This window comes from Malus sylvestris, chromosome 3 (genome assembly GCF_916048215.2).
Source record: "Malus sylvestris chromosome 3, drMalSylv7.2, whole genome shotgun sequence".
NCBI classification, from domain to species: Eukaryota; Viridiplantae; Streptophyta; class Magnoliopsida; order Rosales; family Rosaceae; genus Malus; species Malus sylvestris.
This window is the reverse complement of record NC_062262.1, coordinates 2,857,240-2,875,023: the sequence shown is the minus strand read 5'-3', so window position 1 is coordinate 2,875,023 and position 17,784 is coordinate 2,857,240. Positions and strand designations below refer to the sequence as shown.

Sequence of the window (17,784 nt, the reverse complement as noted above, 5' to 3'; positions counted from 1 at the left end):
AGGCGAACCGATCGGGCCAAAAATTTATTAATTTTCAAGATTTCATTAATTTTCCAAGCCAACAAGATTTTCTGCTTTGTAAAGGTTGATATGTCGTCTATCATACATAATTTTACTCTTGCTTTGCAAATAGGTTTTTATTATGAATCGAACCAAAAGAGTAAGGCTGACAAACATTTCATACGATTCTCGCAAAGTAAGAAGCTTTGTTGGCTTGGAGTCACTCTTTTTCTGATTGACCTTGTAGTCCATTGTTAATTTGCACCTTAAACTTTTGTTCTGGTCATTTTCCCTCAGAATAAATAGCTAATTTTCCTTCAACTATATTTGATCCATATTATATCTAAATTCCTGTTTAAAAAAAGTTGCATGCGGTTGTAATATCTTATTTTCATCGCTTAATGTAAGGTGAAGGTACACAAATAGCATTTTACTGTAGTAGCGGAAAAAAAAGCCTACGCACTTTCGTGCATGTTCAATTCTCATCAATTCCCTTCTCCACTAACATTTAACCATTTACCTCGCTAACACTATCGTTTGTCAAAAAAATAATTCTAGAGAAAAACTGCAAAAATACTCGAATTAGCATTCATTTGAAAACCATTTGGTTTATCAAGAATAAAAGTCAATTATTATTCATTGGCACAGAAAAATACAATGCAAAATCTCCATAATACATCCTCTCAAATTCCATCACCTTCTCCTATTCTCTCGATAGGAACCCTCACTTTCTTTATCCTTTAAGAAGCTTAGGAAAAGAAGAAAGCCGAAAAAGGCAAAGCCTCCGGAAAAGTTGCCTCCACCGCCACCTCCACCGCCACCGCCATCACCATCGTCACGAGGAGGGAAGCCACTCCCACCATCATCAAGCAGTGGGGACTTCTCCTTGCCTACAGTTTCACTCAACTGTTAGATGATTTCTGACATTATTCCAGAATTTCAGGCAGAGAAACAGTCACATTTCTACGTGAATTCTAAATGACTATCGAATCAAAGGCTGCGAGAGATTACATTTGCGTCCTGCAAACACTCATCTCTAATGTTTCAAAACGATTTTTTCCCTCGGCACTAACAAGAGATTAATACAAAATAATGGCTCTTACCAGGGAGATGTGTAATTGTTGGAGCCTCACGTGTAACAGTCTGCGTTTGCTCTGCACCACATCTGGCATTCTGCAAAATAAAATAGCAAAATCAAGATTTCTTTCCCTTTTTGTTCCTTGAAAGAGGAAGACAGGGATCAATTCCGAAGGAAGAAACGAACAACTATAAAAAAGAAGCTAGAACAAAACGTAGACTCCATCATTTGAATAACGCTTCAAACATCTACGTAAAAACAATTTCAAGGTGCTTATCTAAGGGTCATGCACACCAAAAATGCAAAATTTAGAAGCCGCAAAACTGGACAAATAACTGAACCAGGATCCCAATTGATTAATTCCAGATATTTGAACTCAATAACTCAAGTGAAAGAATTTTAAAAACCCATGCCGGTATCTTGCCTCACCAACTTTTACGAAAAGGTACGAAATGCATCAGTTAATGCTACAAAGTCACCATTCTCAGGGTTCAAATCAATGAATTCACAGGATATAAATGCTTCAATTATCTCGAATTGCTAGGGAAGAGTATAAAATAGTGATCCGGCATGCATGCAACAATTCAAAATTTTATCACCATGTAAAGGCAAGGTAAAAACTGAAACTTTATACGAAATAACAAACTAACCAAGGCACTAGCACATATCACAGAAGCAGACTGCCTTCGATTTGAAACCGTGACTGGATTTCTTCTCTCGAGTGGAAACTGTGCACCAAGCCCCACCGCCCCTATCTTAAGATGCACCATTTTTCCATCAACATGTACTTTTTTCGGTCCACAGCTAGAAAGCTTAAATTGTCCACGGCACTGACCTAGAGTTTTCACCATATACAACCAAACATCATAAGAATCACACGCCATTCTTAGAAACCCAATCCATATCATCAAACTGAAAATTTCAGTAAAACAAAATTGCAACAAACACAGTTATGGAAGTTCTTCGACAGGAATCTTTTCTTGCAAAATCCGAAGTCATAAAGGGTAATCAAAATCGATGGGAAAATCAAATAACGGAATCTGTGAACCTTCAAAACCACAGAAACTTGGGAGTGGATACTCATAAGTACCTGCTGGCAATGGAGGCGAGTTCACGATTGCACTTGCACTAGTCAACATTGGCATCTTAATTAGTGATGAAGATTACCTGAGAAAACAAAAACCAACTCTTTTCACATTACGAATATACACACTACACAAATACATACATACATACATACATAGCAGCACATGTTACTAGAGAAATGCATACATATAAGTATTATACTATTTTAGTTTGACAAGACGATATTCTAAACTACTCTAATTTACAGAAAACGGGCTTTAGAACTTGGGTGCTGCCCAATTTGCCAAACCCCACTTCTGCTAAAGCTACATGCTATTTATTAAGATTAAAAACTAAATTAATCAGATCATTAATCGCTAATGAATAACGGGTTATGTTTGTTTTCATGAATTCAGGCTCAAAATATGAACTATAATCCCAAATTTTCAATATTTAATTACTTTTCAAGTGATGTTTATCAGAACCCAATATCTCCTTACCGGATAAAGACTCCTCCTTTGGACCTCAGAAACTGCAGAAAATCCTGAAGCAGAAAACCCCGTTCCAAAAACCCTAACCCTAAATTGCCCGCAACTCCGAAACTGAAGGAGGAGATTTTGATGTTTTGCGGAGGTGGAGGTGGAGGTGGAGGTGGAGGTTGGGGCTGTATGTTGGTTTCGCTGTGGACGCCAATCGAAGGCGGTGAAATAACGACCGACACGGTGTCGTTTAGTTATACTCTGCTTTGGACAGCTGGACTGGGCCTAATCTTTGCCCATATCTTAAATTCGGCCTGCAAAACAAAAGGGCCTATAGGCCCACTTTTATTGACTTCCACGTTTGTTCTTTCAATATAAAATCCAATCTTAAATCCATCAAGTTGAAGAATTTTCCACGTTTCTTTGATGTCTGGCATTTGTGAGTAGTCTAAAATTTTGACTATGGCAACTATGCGGTGTATTACTAGTTGAATTTATATTTTGTATATATCGTATAAGTTAATGAATTTATTTTATTGAATGCCAATTGCGAGCATCATCTATCATGTGGTATAAAAAATCATCTTCGTTGCATTACTTATTTAAGTGTAATAACATGTTGACGTAATGAGTTTTAGGAAATTGGATATTGTACCTTAAAGTATCTAATAATGCATAATTGTGTGTAAGTATCTCTTTACATAGTCTTGTGTTATTCACTCAGAACACCACAGTGACGGTGTATCCATTACATATAAGTTGTCTAATCCGTATTGCTGCTTGGAAAAATATGACCTACTTGGTTGTTATCATATTTGGATTCCATGTGATTACGGATGAACTTGAAGGATTTTATCAAATTGAAACGGTTAATTCGGGTGTTAACATTATAATTTGGCCCAAAAAACCAAAAAAATTTTAGAAACCGCCAAGAGCCAAATTATAATTTTGTTATATATCTCCAGCAAGAAAATTGAATCCGTTTACGATTTGGAAATCAATTAGAATTAGGGTAGGATTAAGAAACTGGCTAAGTACTATATATACGTGCTCCTGCCTCATGTTTTGTTTCATCCAACTCTCTCTTGTTTAAAGTAATTTTATAGCTAAATAAACCTAGCTCTCTTCTCCCATGGATCCCAAGTTTGCACTCCGTTTTCTTATTTTTCTTCTTCTCACCTCCCTTCTCTTTAATACCAACATCATGCAAGCTGAAGCTGTCCAACCCTACGAAGAAACAAAGAAACATGAACCATCGGGGGTGATCAACGTCGGTTTGGTGTCAGCCGTACTCTCCGACAAAGGGTATCATGCCATGTCACTTACCCTAGACATGGTTCTTGATGCTACAAACCCTAACGCCACTCTTATCCTATTTTGCCCACAAGACAAAGCTTTCTTTAAATCCAAGTACCCGCAGCCTCCGTTGACGCTCCTCAAGTACCATGCTGTGCCATTCAAGATGGACAAAGATTCTATGGAGGCCTCTTTTCGTCACGGTTCCAAGGTTGATACTCTTCTGCTGGGTCATCCTCTCGTTGTTACTTCCCTGCCGGCCAGCACGCATGGATATGCTTCTCTTAACCTAGTCAAAGTTACTGAGTGGGATCTCTATAACAATGGACGACTGATTGTTCACGGGGTCGAGGACTTCTTCGATCCGGCTTTCCAAACTCTAAGGTATCCACAGTACGACGTGGTTGCGAAGGATGTTAATTCTGGTGGAGTTTCTCGGCTCAAGGCGGCAATGGAGAATTGGTTTCTTGTGCTAGGTCTGGCTGCTGCTTCCTCTATTGTGCTCGTTCTCGTATTTTTCTTTTGTGCGAAGCCTTCGAAGAACGATGATTTTCAGTATTCTCCTTTGTATTATGGGGTTCTTGGTCATGTATCATTAAGTGATTAAATTTTGTTGAACTATGTTTGAACTTGATTAATCTTTTGTATATTCCCCTGGTTCTTGCTTTCGATTTATTTTTTTTTATTTTTTTATTTTTTTTGTGAAAGGTGATGGAAGGGCAGACAGTAATTGGATGGTTTTCTTTATTTGGGCCTACTAAATGATTACAAAATTTTAATGGAAGATAAATTCGTAGAGTTCTATTCAATTGACAAAAATTGGTACTAAACCGTGATATATATATACACGACTAAAATAGTTTCACCTTAATGGAGAATAAATTTTCAATCACATATATGTTTAAGTTCCTTTCTCCTTCCCAAAAATTGTTGTGGCTGAACGTTAGGCCTATCATAGATTAAAGATTTTGTTGATGCTGGTCATTTGGTGGTTAATTAGAAGATCAAGAGTCAAGACAGTGAAAATAACATGGCTTACAACTTCGGTACGTAGTTAAGTAAGAGCATTTATCCTCGAATCCAAAGTTTCAGAGTCCCAATCCTCATCTCTCAACATTGTTATTAGGAAAAAAACGAAACAATACATGCATGTGCTGTGTCGTAACTAAACAAAAACAATTTGAATGAAGCTTCTTAATATGTTAATAATCAATAAATAATACTTATGCTGAAGAAGCTACATGCATGTATGCCACATATATTCACTCAACTCAACATTTTTCCATAAGTTACTGAGCAGAGACTGAGAGTTGAAGGCGACTAGACTGTAACTTTCGCGAGCTCCGAGAGGTTGGAGCCGACGGAGCCCCCTACACGGTTGAGGCCAGAGCCGATACTTGAAGTTCGGTGCTGTCTGCAGCGGAATGAGCCAGCATCAGTGGTTGGGGAGAAGAGGCAGTTTTTCCACCTTGATGATTTTGGAGTATCTTGTGATGTTGGTGAAGCAAGCATGTGATATGCTTCTTGAAATCCTCTAGGTTAATTAAGCTGTGGTATGGTTAGGCTTTGACCCTTGCACTTGATCCCTGTGTTTCGGGATTTTGCTCCACCTTTTCAGCCATATTCTTCTGTCAAACTTCAACCAAAAAGAAACATAACAACCGTTATTATATAGTGTCATGGTGGCTAATCTATCTCTAATATCATGTATTCACCCCTGCACTTGAGGTTTTGAGTCCGACGACAATTGTTTAAAGAGAAATGGTTCTCAAGTTAAGGATATTAGATTTCAATTGATACTTGTAGTTTTCATAAGGATATTAGATTTCCAATGATATTTGTAAATTTCTAGCTTGTTTATTTACGTAGAATACATATTGAAATGATTAGATATGATTCGTGACTTTCTACGTGTTTACTAACACACGAGCATCAAAATTATTCTGATTCATAACTTCCCCTAGTGTCATTCATCGAACAATGTGATGAATGAGATATATAAAGTGATTGGATACTGTCATTCGCACATCCCTATTTACCTATCACACACTCTTGTTAATTTTGTCCATTGATTTTCTTCAATTCATTTGATCCGATGACTGGAAATTGAGAGGAGTGTATGAGAAGTAAAAATTGAGCACTACCCTTTGCCAAACCCCACTTCTTCTAAAGCTACATACATGCAATTGATTAAGATTTAAAACTAAATTAATTGGATCATTACTAGCTGATAATAATGAGTTATATGCTGGTTCATGAATTCAACTCAAAATATGAACTGTAAATCCAAATTTTTTAAACTTTATTACTTTTCAGGTAAAGTTTATCAAATATCTCTTGCTCGATACAGACTCCTCCTTTGGACCTCAGGACAACCGAAAATCCCGAAGCCGAAAACCCATTTCAAAAACCATAACCCTAAATTGCCTGCAACTCCGAAATTGAAGGAGGAGTTTTTGATATTTTGCGGAGGTGGACGTATCAGTTAAGAATTTATTTTATTAGATGTTGGTTGTGTGCGTCATTTGCCATATTATGTGTTACACTAATATGGTATAAAAAAGGATATCTCTAGCATTACTCATTCAAGTGTATATAACGTGTTGATATTACGATTTTAGGAAATTGGAAACTATACCTTAAAGTATCCAATAAGTCATAATGATGTATAAAGTCTCTTTACATAATATTGTGATATTCACTTGGAACACCATAGTAATGGTGCACCAATTACATATAAGTTGTTTTATCCGTGTTGGTACTCGGAGAAATATGACCTACTTAGTTGTTATTGTATTTGGATTCCAAGTGATTGCGGAATGGCTGAGTTGAATTTGATGGATTTTATCATTTGAAACCGTTTGTTAGGGTGTTGACATTATAATTTGGCCCAAGAAACCGAAAAAATATAGACACCGCCAAGATAAAGTTTGTTATATATACCCAGAAAGAAAAATGAATCCCTTTACGTTTCGGAAATCAATTAGAAATAGGGTAGGATTAAGAGACTGCCTCAGTACCATATATACATGCTCCTGCCTCATATTTTGCTTCACCAAACTCTCTCTTGTTGAAAGCTCTCTAATCTCCCATGGATCCCAAGTTTGCACTCCGTTTTGTTCTTCTTCTTCTTCTCACCTCCCCTCTCTTTATTACCTACACCATGCAAGCTGAAGCTGTCCAACCCTACGAAGAAACAAAGAAACACGAGCCATCGGGGATGATCAACGTCGGTTTGGTGTCAGCCGTACTCGCCGACAAAGGGTATCATGCCATGTCACTTACCCTAGACATGGTTCTTGATGATATAAACCCTAACGCCACTCTTACCCTCTTTTGCCCACAAGACAAAGCTTTCTTTGACTCCAAGTACCCGCAGCCTCCATTGACGCTCCTCAAGTACCATGCTGTACCATTCAAGATGGACAAAGATTCCGTGGAGGCCTCTTTTCGTCACGGTTCCAAGGTTGATACTCTTCTACTGGGTCATCCTCTCGTTTTTACTTCCCTACCGGCCGGCACGCATGGATATGCTTCTCTCAACCTAGTCAAAGTAACTGAGTGCGTGGGATCTCTATAACAGTGGACGGCTGATTGTTCACGGGGTTGAGGACTTATTTGATCCGGCTTTCCAAACCCTAAGGTATCCACAGTACGACGTGGTTGCGAAAGATGTCGTTAGTTCTGGTGGAGTTTCTTGGCTCAAGGAGGAAACGTTGGGTATGCTTCTTGCGCTAGGTCTGTATGCTGTTCTCATTTTGTTTCTTGTGCTTGTACTTTATGTCGTTTATCGTGGCCATTCGAAGACCGATGATGTTCACTATTCTCCGGGAAATTTTCCAGTGGGAGATTTTTCTGTGACATTGCCACAGGAGGACATATCACTATACAAATTGTGAGATATATGTGTTAAAAAGTTAATACTTAAAAAATAAAATTTCTCACCACTTACGTAAAAACATGGAGGTGTACTATCCGTATTTCCGTCACAATAAAAAAATTCTCATACTTTCTTTTGTATTAGTGAATTCTGTATCAGGTTGAACTATGTTTGAACTTGATTAATCTTTTGTGTATTTTGTGAAAGGTGATGGAAGAGCAGACAGTAGTTGGATGGTTTTCTTTATTTTGGCCTATAAAGGTTATTGATTAGAGCTATAAAAAAATAAAGAAATATGCACTAGTAGAACCATCGAAGATAAATAGTAGAGTGACATTCAATTGACAATAAATAGTACTAAACCATAATTTATATAGGGAAGTGTTATGACACTCCAAATATCTTATTCTATGTATTTTTCTTTCTAATATAGAAAGTTTGGAATGTAGAATGAGATTTTTGGAGTACTAATAACAATTCCTTTTATATATACACGATTAATATAATTTCAGTTTAATCGGAGAATGAATTTTCAATCACAAATATGTTGAAGTTCTTTTCTCCTTCACAAAAATTGTCGTGGCTGATGGTTATTTAGTGTTACAACTTCAGTGCGTAGTTAAGCAAGCATGTGAGTATGCTTCTTTAGGTTAAGCTCGTATGGTTATGCCTTGACCCTTGCACTTGATCCTTGTGATTCGGGGATTTTTCTCCACCTTTTCAGCCATATTTTTCTGTCAAACTTCAACCAAAAAGAAAAATAACAACCGTTATTATAAGCGTGTCATGCTGGCTAATCTATCCCGAGTATCATGTATTCATTCTGTACTCGAGATTTAAAATTCGGTCAACGATTAAGGTTATTAAGGATAGTAGAAGTAGCGATGATTTTTGACTTTCCACGTGTTTACTAACACAAAAGCGTCAAAATTATTTCATTTCATGACTTTCCCCCTAGTGTCATTCATTGAACAATGTAATAGATGAGATATATAAAGCGACTGAAAGATCATGTCATTCAGGATGTGTGATGAGAAGTAAAAAGAAGTGTATGGATAACACTACCCTTTGCCAAACCCCACTTCTGCTAAAGCTACAGGCTATTGATTAAGATTAAAAACTATATCAATTGGATCATTACTAATAATGGGTTATTTTTGTTTACATGAATTCAACTAAAAATATGAACTGTAAATCCAAATTTTCGGAACTTGATTACTTTTCAGGTAAAGTTTATCAAAACACAATATCTCTTGCTCGATGGAGACTCCTCTTTTGAACCTTAGAAACAGCCGAAAATCCAGAAGCATAAAGCCCCTCAAAAACCCTAACCCTAAATTGCCCGCAACTCCGAAATTGAAGGAGGTTCTGATGTTTTGCGGAGGTGGACGTTGGGGTTGTGTGTTAAATTTTATATGGACGCCAACGGAAGGCGGTGAAATAACCGAAATACTGAACGTTGTCGTCTTGTTTATACTCTTCCTTGGACTAGGCCCAATGTTTTCTCATATCCTCAATTCGGCCTATAAAGCAAAAGGGCCTATAGGCCCACTTCAACTGACTTCCAAATTTGTTTTTTCAATTATCCTGAAAAATCCAATCTAAATCCACCAAGTAGGGGGAACTTTCCAAAGTTTCCTTGATGTCATAGACATTTGTGAGTAGTTTAAAATTTTGACCAAGGCCACTCTGCGGTCTATTACTATTTTAAAGTGCGGAAATGTTAGTGAAATTACATTTTTGTACATGTTTAATGATTATATTTTATTGAATATTGATTGTAAGCGTCATTTTCCATATATCTTCCAAGCTTACTCATTCAAGTGTAATAACGTGTTGAGGTTACGATTTTTTGGAATTTTGATACTATACCTTAAAGTATCTAATAACGCATAATTATGTGTGAGTCTCTCTTTACATAGGAATCTGTTATTCACTTGGATGTTTGCAGTGTATCGCTTACATGTAAGGGCTCGTTTAGAAGTGATTTTAAAGTGACTAAAAGTACTTTTGATAAAGTGTTTTTAGGAACTAATCCTTACTAAAAATGCAAAGTGAATCTTGAAAAAAAAACACTTTGATTGCTTTTTGCAAGAAACACTGGTTATCTTAAAAATTATGTGCTTATTGCAGGAAGAACTCAAGTTCTCTTGAAACCCAAAAATAATTTCACCAACTGCATTTTTAATCATTTTAAAACACTTTCAAACCAGCTCTTGATCTAGTCTACCTGCTACTTGGAGAAGTATGGCCTACTTGTTATTGTATTTGGATTCCAAGTAATACCGGAATTGCTGAGTTGAACTTAATTGATTTTATCATTTGAAACGGTTTGTTCGGGTGTGTTGACATTATAATTGGCTTTTTATATTAACACCCCACAAAATGTTGAATGCACCTCACATTAAAATTTAGGGCAAAAGACTGTTTACTACCCTCATGTTTCGTGGTTTTCAACATTTAGTACATCAATTTTTTTTCGTCCCAAAATCATACCTAAAGTGTAAATTTTGGGACAGTTTCATATATCCGTTAATCAAACTATTAAGTCTGCCGTTAACTGTGACGTAGTGCCCATGTGGCCAATGATTGGGCGCCACGTGTCATCCACGTGGAAATTTAAAAAAATATATAAAAAAATATATATATATATATATATTATAAAAATAAAAATAAAAAAAAACCGAATCTGAGTAGATTCGGAAGAAGAAGAAGAAGAAGAAGGAGAAGGAAGAAGGAGGAAGAAGGAGGAAGAAGGAAAAAAAAAAACTGGGTAGATTCGAAGAAGAAGAAGAAGAAAAAAAAAAACTGGGCAGATTCGAAGAAGAAGAAGAAGGAAGGAGGAAGAAGAAGAAAAAAAAAACTGGGCAGATTCGAAGAGAAAGAAGAAGGAAGAAGAAGAAGGAGAAGGAAGGAGGAAGAAGAAAAAAAAAAAAACTGGGCAGATTCAAAGGAGAAGGAAGAAGAAGAAGAAGAAGAAGAAGAAGAAGAAGAAGAAGGAAGGAGGAAGAAGAAAAAAAAATTGGTAGATTCGAAGAGGAAGAAGAAGGAAGAAGAAAAAAAAAAGGGCAAATTCGGAAGAAGGAGAAGGAAGAAGGAAGAAGAAGAAGGAGAAGGAAGGAGGAAGAAGAAAGAAAGAAAAAAAAAACGAATCTACTACCCAGATTCAGAGGAAGAAGAAGGAAGAAGAAGAAGAAGAAGGAAAATGAAGGAGGAAGAAGAAGAAAAAAAAAACGTTTTTTTTTTAAATTTATTTATTTATTATTTTATAATATATATTTTATATATTTTTTTTTAAATTTCACGTGGATGACATGTGGCATCCAGTCATTGTCCACATGGGCGCCACGTCACTGTTAACGGCAGACTTAACAGTTTGACTAACGGATGTATGAGACTGTCCCAAAATTTACACTTTAGGTATGACTGTTGGAAATGTGCCCTAAAGCCAATCATATGATGATACTTTACGGACATTTCACATGTTAAACTAATCTAGTTTAAATATAAAGGGCAAATATTATTGTTTGAGCCGTCTCATATAAATGTTATATGCTTAACCGATAAAGTCCAAGGAATATGTGATTGGGAGAATGCAATCTAATGAAGTTAGATTCATGAGACCATTCTTTCGTAGACAAATCCTAAATGTTCCTGATCATAGGATTGTCAATTGGGCATTGACAGTCCGTCAAGATCGGTACGTGCTATGTCTTCTCTCAGGGAGAGTGACTAGTCTCGAGTCATTGGTGTGTGTGACATCAAGACAAGTACGTAGGTGCTCAGTAGAGAATGAGTTCACTGAACGCGATCAACGAAGAGTTCTCATACTCATGTCACATGAGAACTCATGGTTGGGATAATGCAAAGTAGTCATCTGACCTGAGGCATCACAGTTGTCTTGTGGTTAAGTCCTTGATCTTTGATTATGTCAAACGTCATTCCATTGGAGTGTCCACGACATCGTTGGAGTTAAGCCACTTAGCCATGGAGGCAAATGAATGCGCAACAAGGGATCTCTAACCTTCAAACCGTTGGGGGAGAATACTCTATGATATGATTTAGAATCTCTGGCCAGAGTATGAATGAGATTTAGGAATGCGTTCCAAATCACATTCAAGGTAATCATATAAGCACACGAATCACATTGGATAGTAGACATGAATAAATAAACTATCAAACCAAACAATGTGGTCAAGAGTATTGTATTAGAGAAAGGCCGTATTGCATTTGTAATCCCAAACTGAATAGGTTTTCTCTACCTCTTCTGATTAGCTTGGGTAACCATGATATGCTGCAAGGTGTCACTCATGGTTTGTGGAAGCCCTAAACGTGTGTAATCACTAAGGGGAGAATTGAAAGTAAGTTTCAATTCACAATCGATGTAAAATGGTTTTAATCGCCCACTGCCTCGCTAAAAGGAACCTAATGGATCGCACACCGTGTAAGGTGGAGATTGAAGAAACAATGGAGATGAGTAAGAATGATTAAATGGTTTAATCATTTATTTATGGCAAGGATTAATTAATATGTTAATTAATCAAACGAATAAGTTCGTTAAAGACCTCGGGATAGTTTTGGACCTTAAGGCCCAATGGGCTTCGAACGTCAAGCCCATTAACTTAAGTTGTATGACAACTTAATGAATAATGATTCACAAAGGCCCAATTAGTCCAAAATATCCTAATGGCCGGCCATATTGTTTAGGGTAGTGAACTTGGACTTATTTACAAGTTTGCCACTCAAATGAATAAAGTTATAAATATGACTTTATAGCCAAAATTCATTAGGTTTTTCTTTTGGAGAAAATTGGTGAGAACTTGTCTCTCCATTTCTCTCTAAAGAGGCCGGCCACCTTGGGGGGTGCATCTTGCAATCCCACTACTCCAAGGTCACTCATTTCTTCTCCAATCTCTCCTTGGTGAAGAGACTTAGAGGTTCTTAATTTTGGGAACTTGGAGAAACCTATTCTTCCATCCAAATCCATAGATTTAAGATGCAAGGAATGAAGGCCCTCTCTTTGGGTGATTAGCCTTTGCTTATGCAAAGAGGAATCTACAAAGGTATAAATTTCAACTCACTTTGTTTTGAGTTGATTCATGGTTCACCAATCTACTAGGCTTTGAATTTCATGGTTAAAGTTTTGTTTTTAAGTGCATGCAAGCATGATTCCGCCTTTAATTGTTAATTGCATGCTTATTGATGTTGCTTAAATGAACTTGTTTTAACAAAATATTCCTTCAATGACTCTGGGACGAAAAAAACTTGATGTACTAAATGTTGAAAACCACGAAACACAAGGGTAGTAAACAGTCTTTTGCCCTAAAATTTAATATTAATGACTTATTTACCTTACTATGCAATGACAATTTTGACCTTTTTAGGTTTTAAAAAAAAAAAATTCTAAATAGACCTTAAATCACTTTTAACGTATTATTTATCTTCTTCAACAATCAAAACCCCACCCACCCTCCATTGTTGAATAAAACCCTAGCCAATGAAACTACAAATATGTTGACTGAGAAAAATTATTTTTGACGAATGGAACACGAAATCGGTATTTCGAAATTTTCACATGAGGTAAGACTTCATATTTTTCATTGTTTTAGTGATTTCGACGACATCCATAATTATTTAATTTTAGAACTCAAAAAGATCAGCAACATTGAAGGTAGGAGAAATGCCCATAGAAGAAGGAAGATCCACAACATAAGCATTATCATTAATCTTCTGTAGAATCTTATAGGGTCCATACTTGCGAGGCTTGACCTTGCTGTAAGTCCCGACTGGAAATCTTTCTTTCCTCAAAAACACCATCACAGCGTCACCGACCTGAAACACATGGGAACGCCTATGTTGGTCAACCGCCACTTTGTATTTTGCATTTGTCTGTGCTAGACGTTCACAAACCTTTGCCTTAATAGCTTGGATGCTTTCTGCCATCTTTTCAGCAGCAACACTCACACTTGGACCCTTAGGAAGCTTGATGAGGTCGACTACATGCTTGGGGAAAGTAGTATACACTAGGGAGAAAGGAGACTTGCCAGTTACGCTATGAACAACAATGTTGTAGGCAAGTTCAATTTGAGGAAGAGCAAGGTCCCACAAACACTACGAACCATGTTACTCATGGTGCGGTTTGTAACCTCGGTTTGACCATCCATATGTGGGTGAGCCATAGTACTACGCCGCAAATCTGTACCAAATAATTTCCACAAGGTAATCCAAAAATGACTAAGAAATGTTGAATCACGATCAGAAGTAATAGACTGAGGCACTCCACATAGTCGCACAATTTCTCGAAAGAAAAGTTGAGCAATGTGGAATCACGGTCATTATTATTGTTATTGAAAGACGTTCAAATGAACCTTAACATTTTTCAAATCATTCAATTTGAAATTATTTGGCAAACTAACATTCAAATGGTTTGAAATCATTCGGCAAAATTAAAAATGAGTGTTATAAGATTTGAGAAATATGGGGTGTATAAAAAATGTGGGGTGTATGTAGAAAATGTATAGTGTATATTGAGAATGTGGGTGTGAGAGTATTATGGGAAATGAAGTGGGGTGTATTAAAATAATTTTTAATTGAAAAAGCAAATGTGGAGTGTATTAAGTATGTAGGGTTTATTCAACAATTTGTAGGGTGTTAATAAAATAAGCCTTATAATTTTGCCCAAAAAACCAAAAAAAATTAGGAAACCAACTGTTATTTTGTTATATGTCTCCAGAAAGAAAAATGAATCCGTTTACGATTTGGAAATCAATTAGAATTAGGGTAGGATTAAGAAACTGGCTTAGTACTATATATACGTGCTCCTACATCATATTTTGTTTCACCAAACTCTCTCTTGTTGAAAGCAACCTCGCTCTCTCTTCTCCCATGGATCCCAATTTTGCACTCCGTTTTGTTCTTGTTCTTCTTCTCAACTCACATCTCTTTGTTACCGGCAACATGCAAGCTGAAGCTGTCAAACCGTACGAAGAAACAAAGAAACACGAACCATCGGGGATGATCAACTTCGGTTTGGTGTCAGCCGTGCTCTCCAACAAAGGGTATCATGCCATGTCACTTACCCTAGACATGGTTCTTGATGCTATAAACCCTAACGCTACTCTTACCCTGCTTTGCCCACAAGACAAAGCGTTCTTTAAATCCAAGTACCCGCAGCCTCCACTGACGCTCCTCAAGTACCATGCTTTGCCATTCAAGATGGACAAAGATTCCATGGATGCCTCTTTTCGTCACGGTTCCAAGGTTGATACTCTTCTGCCGGGTCATCCTCTCGTTGTTACTTCCCTACCGGCCGGCACACATGGATATGCTTCTCTTAACCTAGTCAAAGTTACTGAGTGGGATCTCTATAACAATGGACGGCTGATTGTTCACGGGGTTGAGGACTTCTTTGATCCGGCTTTCCAAATCCTCAGGTATCCACAGTACAACGTGATTGCGAAAGATGTTGTTAGTTCCGGTGGAGTTTCTTGGCTCAAGGAGGCGGCAGACAATTGGTTTCTTGTGCTAGGTGTGGCTGCTGCTTCCAATTTTGTGCTCGTTCTCGTATTTTTCTTTTGTGCTAAGCCTTCGAAGACCGATGATTTTCAGTACTCTCCTTTGTATTATGGGGTTCTTGGTCATATCATTAACTGATTAAATAACTATGTTTGAACTTGATTAATCTTTTGTATATTCCACTGGTTCTTTCTTTCTTCTTTTAATTGGATGGTTTTCTTTATTTTGTCGTATAAAGGTTATTGAATAGAGCTATAAAAAAATGAAGAAATATATGCACTAATAGAATCCATTACAAAATTTTAATCAAAGATAAATCATAAAGTAACGTTCAATTAACAATAAATAGTACTAAACTGTGATTTATATAGATGACTAAAATAGCTTCACCTTAACCGGAGAATGAATTTTCAATCACAAATATGTTTAAGTTCTTTTCTCCTTCCCAAAAATTGTTGTGGCTGAATGTTAGATCCATCATAGATTAAAGATTTTGTTGATGCTGGTTATTTAGTGGTTATTAGAAGATCAAGAGTACAGACAGTGAAAATAACATGGCTTACAACTTCAGTACGTAGCTAAGTAAGAGCATTTACCCCCGAATTCGAAGTTTCAGAGTCCCAATTCTCATCTGTCAACATTGTTATTACCAAAAAAAGAAAAAAAAGGAAACAATACATGTGCTGTGTCGTAATTTAACAAAAGCAATTTGAATGAAGCTCCTTAATATGTTACTAATCAATAAATAGTACTACAACCTCAAAAGTTCAATCAAAATTTCAGATACCCAAAATCCATCAGGATCTTAGTTTTTCTGTTTATAGTATTATTCTTATGCTGAAGAAGCTACATGCATGCATGCTAAATATTCACTCAACTCAACATATTTCCATGAGTTACTGAGCAGAGACTGAGTCATTAAGGCGACTAGACTGTAGTTTTCGGTTCGCGAGCTCCGAGAGGTTGGAGCCAACGGAGCCCCCTACACGGTTGGGGCCCGAGCCGATACTTGAAGTTCGGTGCTGTCTGCAACGTAGAATACATACTGAAATGATTAGCGATGATTCTTGACTTTCCGCGTGTTTACTAACACAGGAGCTTCAAAATTATTCTGATTCACATCCCTTTTTACCTCCCACAAAACCCTTGTTAATTTTGTCCTTTGATTTTCTCAATTTATTTGATCCAATGACGGGAAATTGAGAGTAGTGTATGACAAGTAAAAATTGAGCACTACCGTTTGCCAAACCCCACTTCTTCTAAAGCTACATGCAATTGATTAAGATTAAAAACTAAATTAATCAGATCATTAATCGCTAATGAATAACGGATTATGTTTGTTTTCATGAATTCAGGCTCAAAATATGAACTATAATTCCAAATTTTCGATATTTAATTACTTTTCAAGTGAAGTTTATCAGAACCCAATATCTCCTTACCGGATAAAGACTCCTCCTTTGGACCTCAGAAACAGCAGAAAATCCTGAAGCAGAAAACCCCTTTCAAAAAACCCTAACCCTAAATTGCCCGCAACTCCGAAACTGAAGGAGGAGATTTTGATGTTTTGCGGAGGTGGAGGTGGAGGTGGAGGTGGAGGTGGAGGTTGGGGCTGTATGTTGGTTTCGCTGTGGACGCCAATCGAAGGCGGTGAAACAACGACCGACACGGTGTCGTTTAGTTATACTCTCCTTTGGACAGCTGGACTGGGCCTAATCTTTGCCCATATCATAAATTCGGCCTGCAAAACAAAAGGGCCTATAGGCCCACTTTTATTGACTTCCACGTTTGTTCTTTCAATATAAAATCCAATCTTAAATCCATCAAGTTGAAGAATTTTCCACGTTTCTTTGATGTCTGGCATTTGTGAGTAGTCTAAAATTTTGACTATGGCAACTCTGCGGTGTATTACTAGTTGAATTTATATTTTGTACATATCGTATAAGTTAATGAATTTATTTTATTGAATGTCAATTGGGAGCATCATCTATCATGTCATATGTGGTATAAAAAATCATCTCCGTTGCATTACTTATTTAAGTGTAATAACATGTTGATGTAACGAGTTTTAGGAAATTGGATATTGTACCTTAAAGTATCCAATAATGCATAATTGTGTGTAAGTATCTTTTTACATAGTCTTGTGTTATTCACTCAGAACACCATAATGACGGTGTATCCGTTACATACAAGTTGTCTAATCCGTATTGCTGCTTGGAAAAATATGACCTACTTGGTTGTTATCATATTTGGATTCCATGTGATTAATGATGAACTTGAAGGAATTTCGGGCATTGACATTATAATTTGGCCCAAAAAACCAAAAAAAATTTGGAAACCGCCAAGAGCCAAATTATAATTTTGTTATATATCTCCAGCAAGAAAAATGAATCCGTTTACGATTTGGAAATCAATTAGAATTAGGGTAGGACTAAGAAACTGGCTCAGTACTATATATACGTGCTCCTGCCTCA

General features: G+C 36.9%; 1 protein-coding gene across 2 annotated transcripts; it reads right to left on the bottom strand.

Moving 5' to 3' along the window:
• Positions 1-566: 566 nt before the first annotated feature.
• Positions 567-16,940, bottom strand: LOC126615375 (protein YELLOW LEAF 1, choloroplastic-like). Of its 2 annotated transcripts, none has more exons than XM_050283200.1 (5): positions 16,753-16,940; positions 2,169-2,245; positions 1,729-1,913; positions 1,104-1,173; positions 567-890 (listed from the first exon to the last, which is right to left on the bottom strand). In XM_050283200.1, exons 2-5 carry the CDS (start codon positions 2,221-2,223, stop codon positions 694-696), a joined length of 507 nt encoding a protein of 168 aa, XP_050139157.1. In that variant the 5' UTR covers positions 2,224-2,245; positions 16,753-16,940; the 3' UTR covers positions 567-693. The 2 variants fall into 2 exon arrangements, with proteins under 2 accessions (XP_050139157.1, XP_050139156.1); XM_050283199.1 differs by lacking the exon at positions 16,753-16,940 and adding an exon at positions 2,644-2,850.
• Positions 16,941-17,784: the final 844 nt, after the last annotated feature.

Excerpts from the sequence above, each read along its gene's own strand:
- LOC126615375 (XM_050283200.1), bottom strand. The coding sequence starts at position 2,223 with ATGCCAATGTTGACTAGTGCAAGTGCAATCGTGAACTCGCCTCCATTG. Across the intron at positions 1,914-2,168 it reads CTCGCCTCCATTGCCAGCAG|GTCAGTGCCGTGGACAATTT; the intron begins GTACTTATGAGT and ends TGAAAACTCTAG. Across the intron at positions 1,174-1,728 it reads TGATATGTGCTAGTGCCTTG|AATGCCAGATGTGGTGCAGA; the intron begins GTTAGTTTGTTA and ends TTTATTTTGCAG.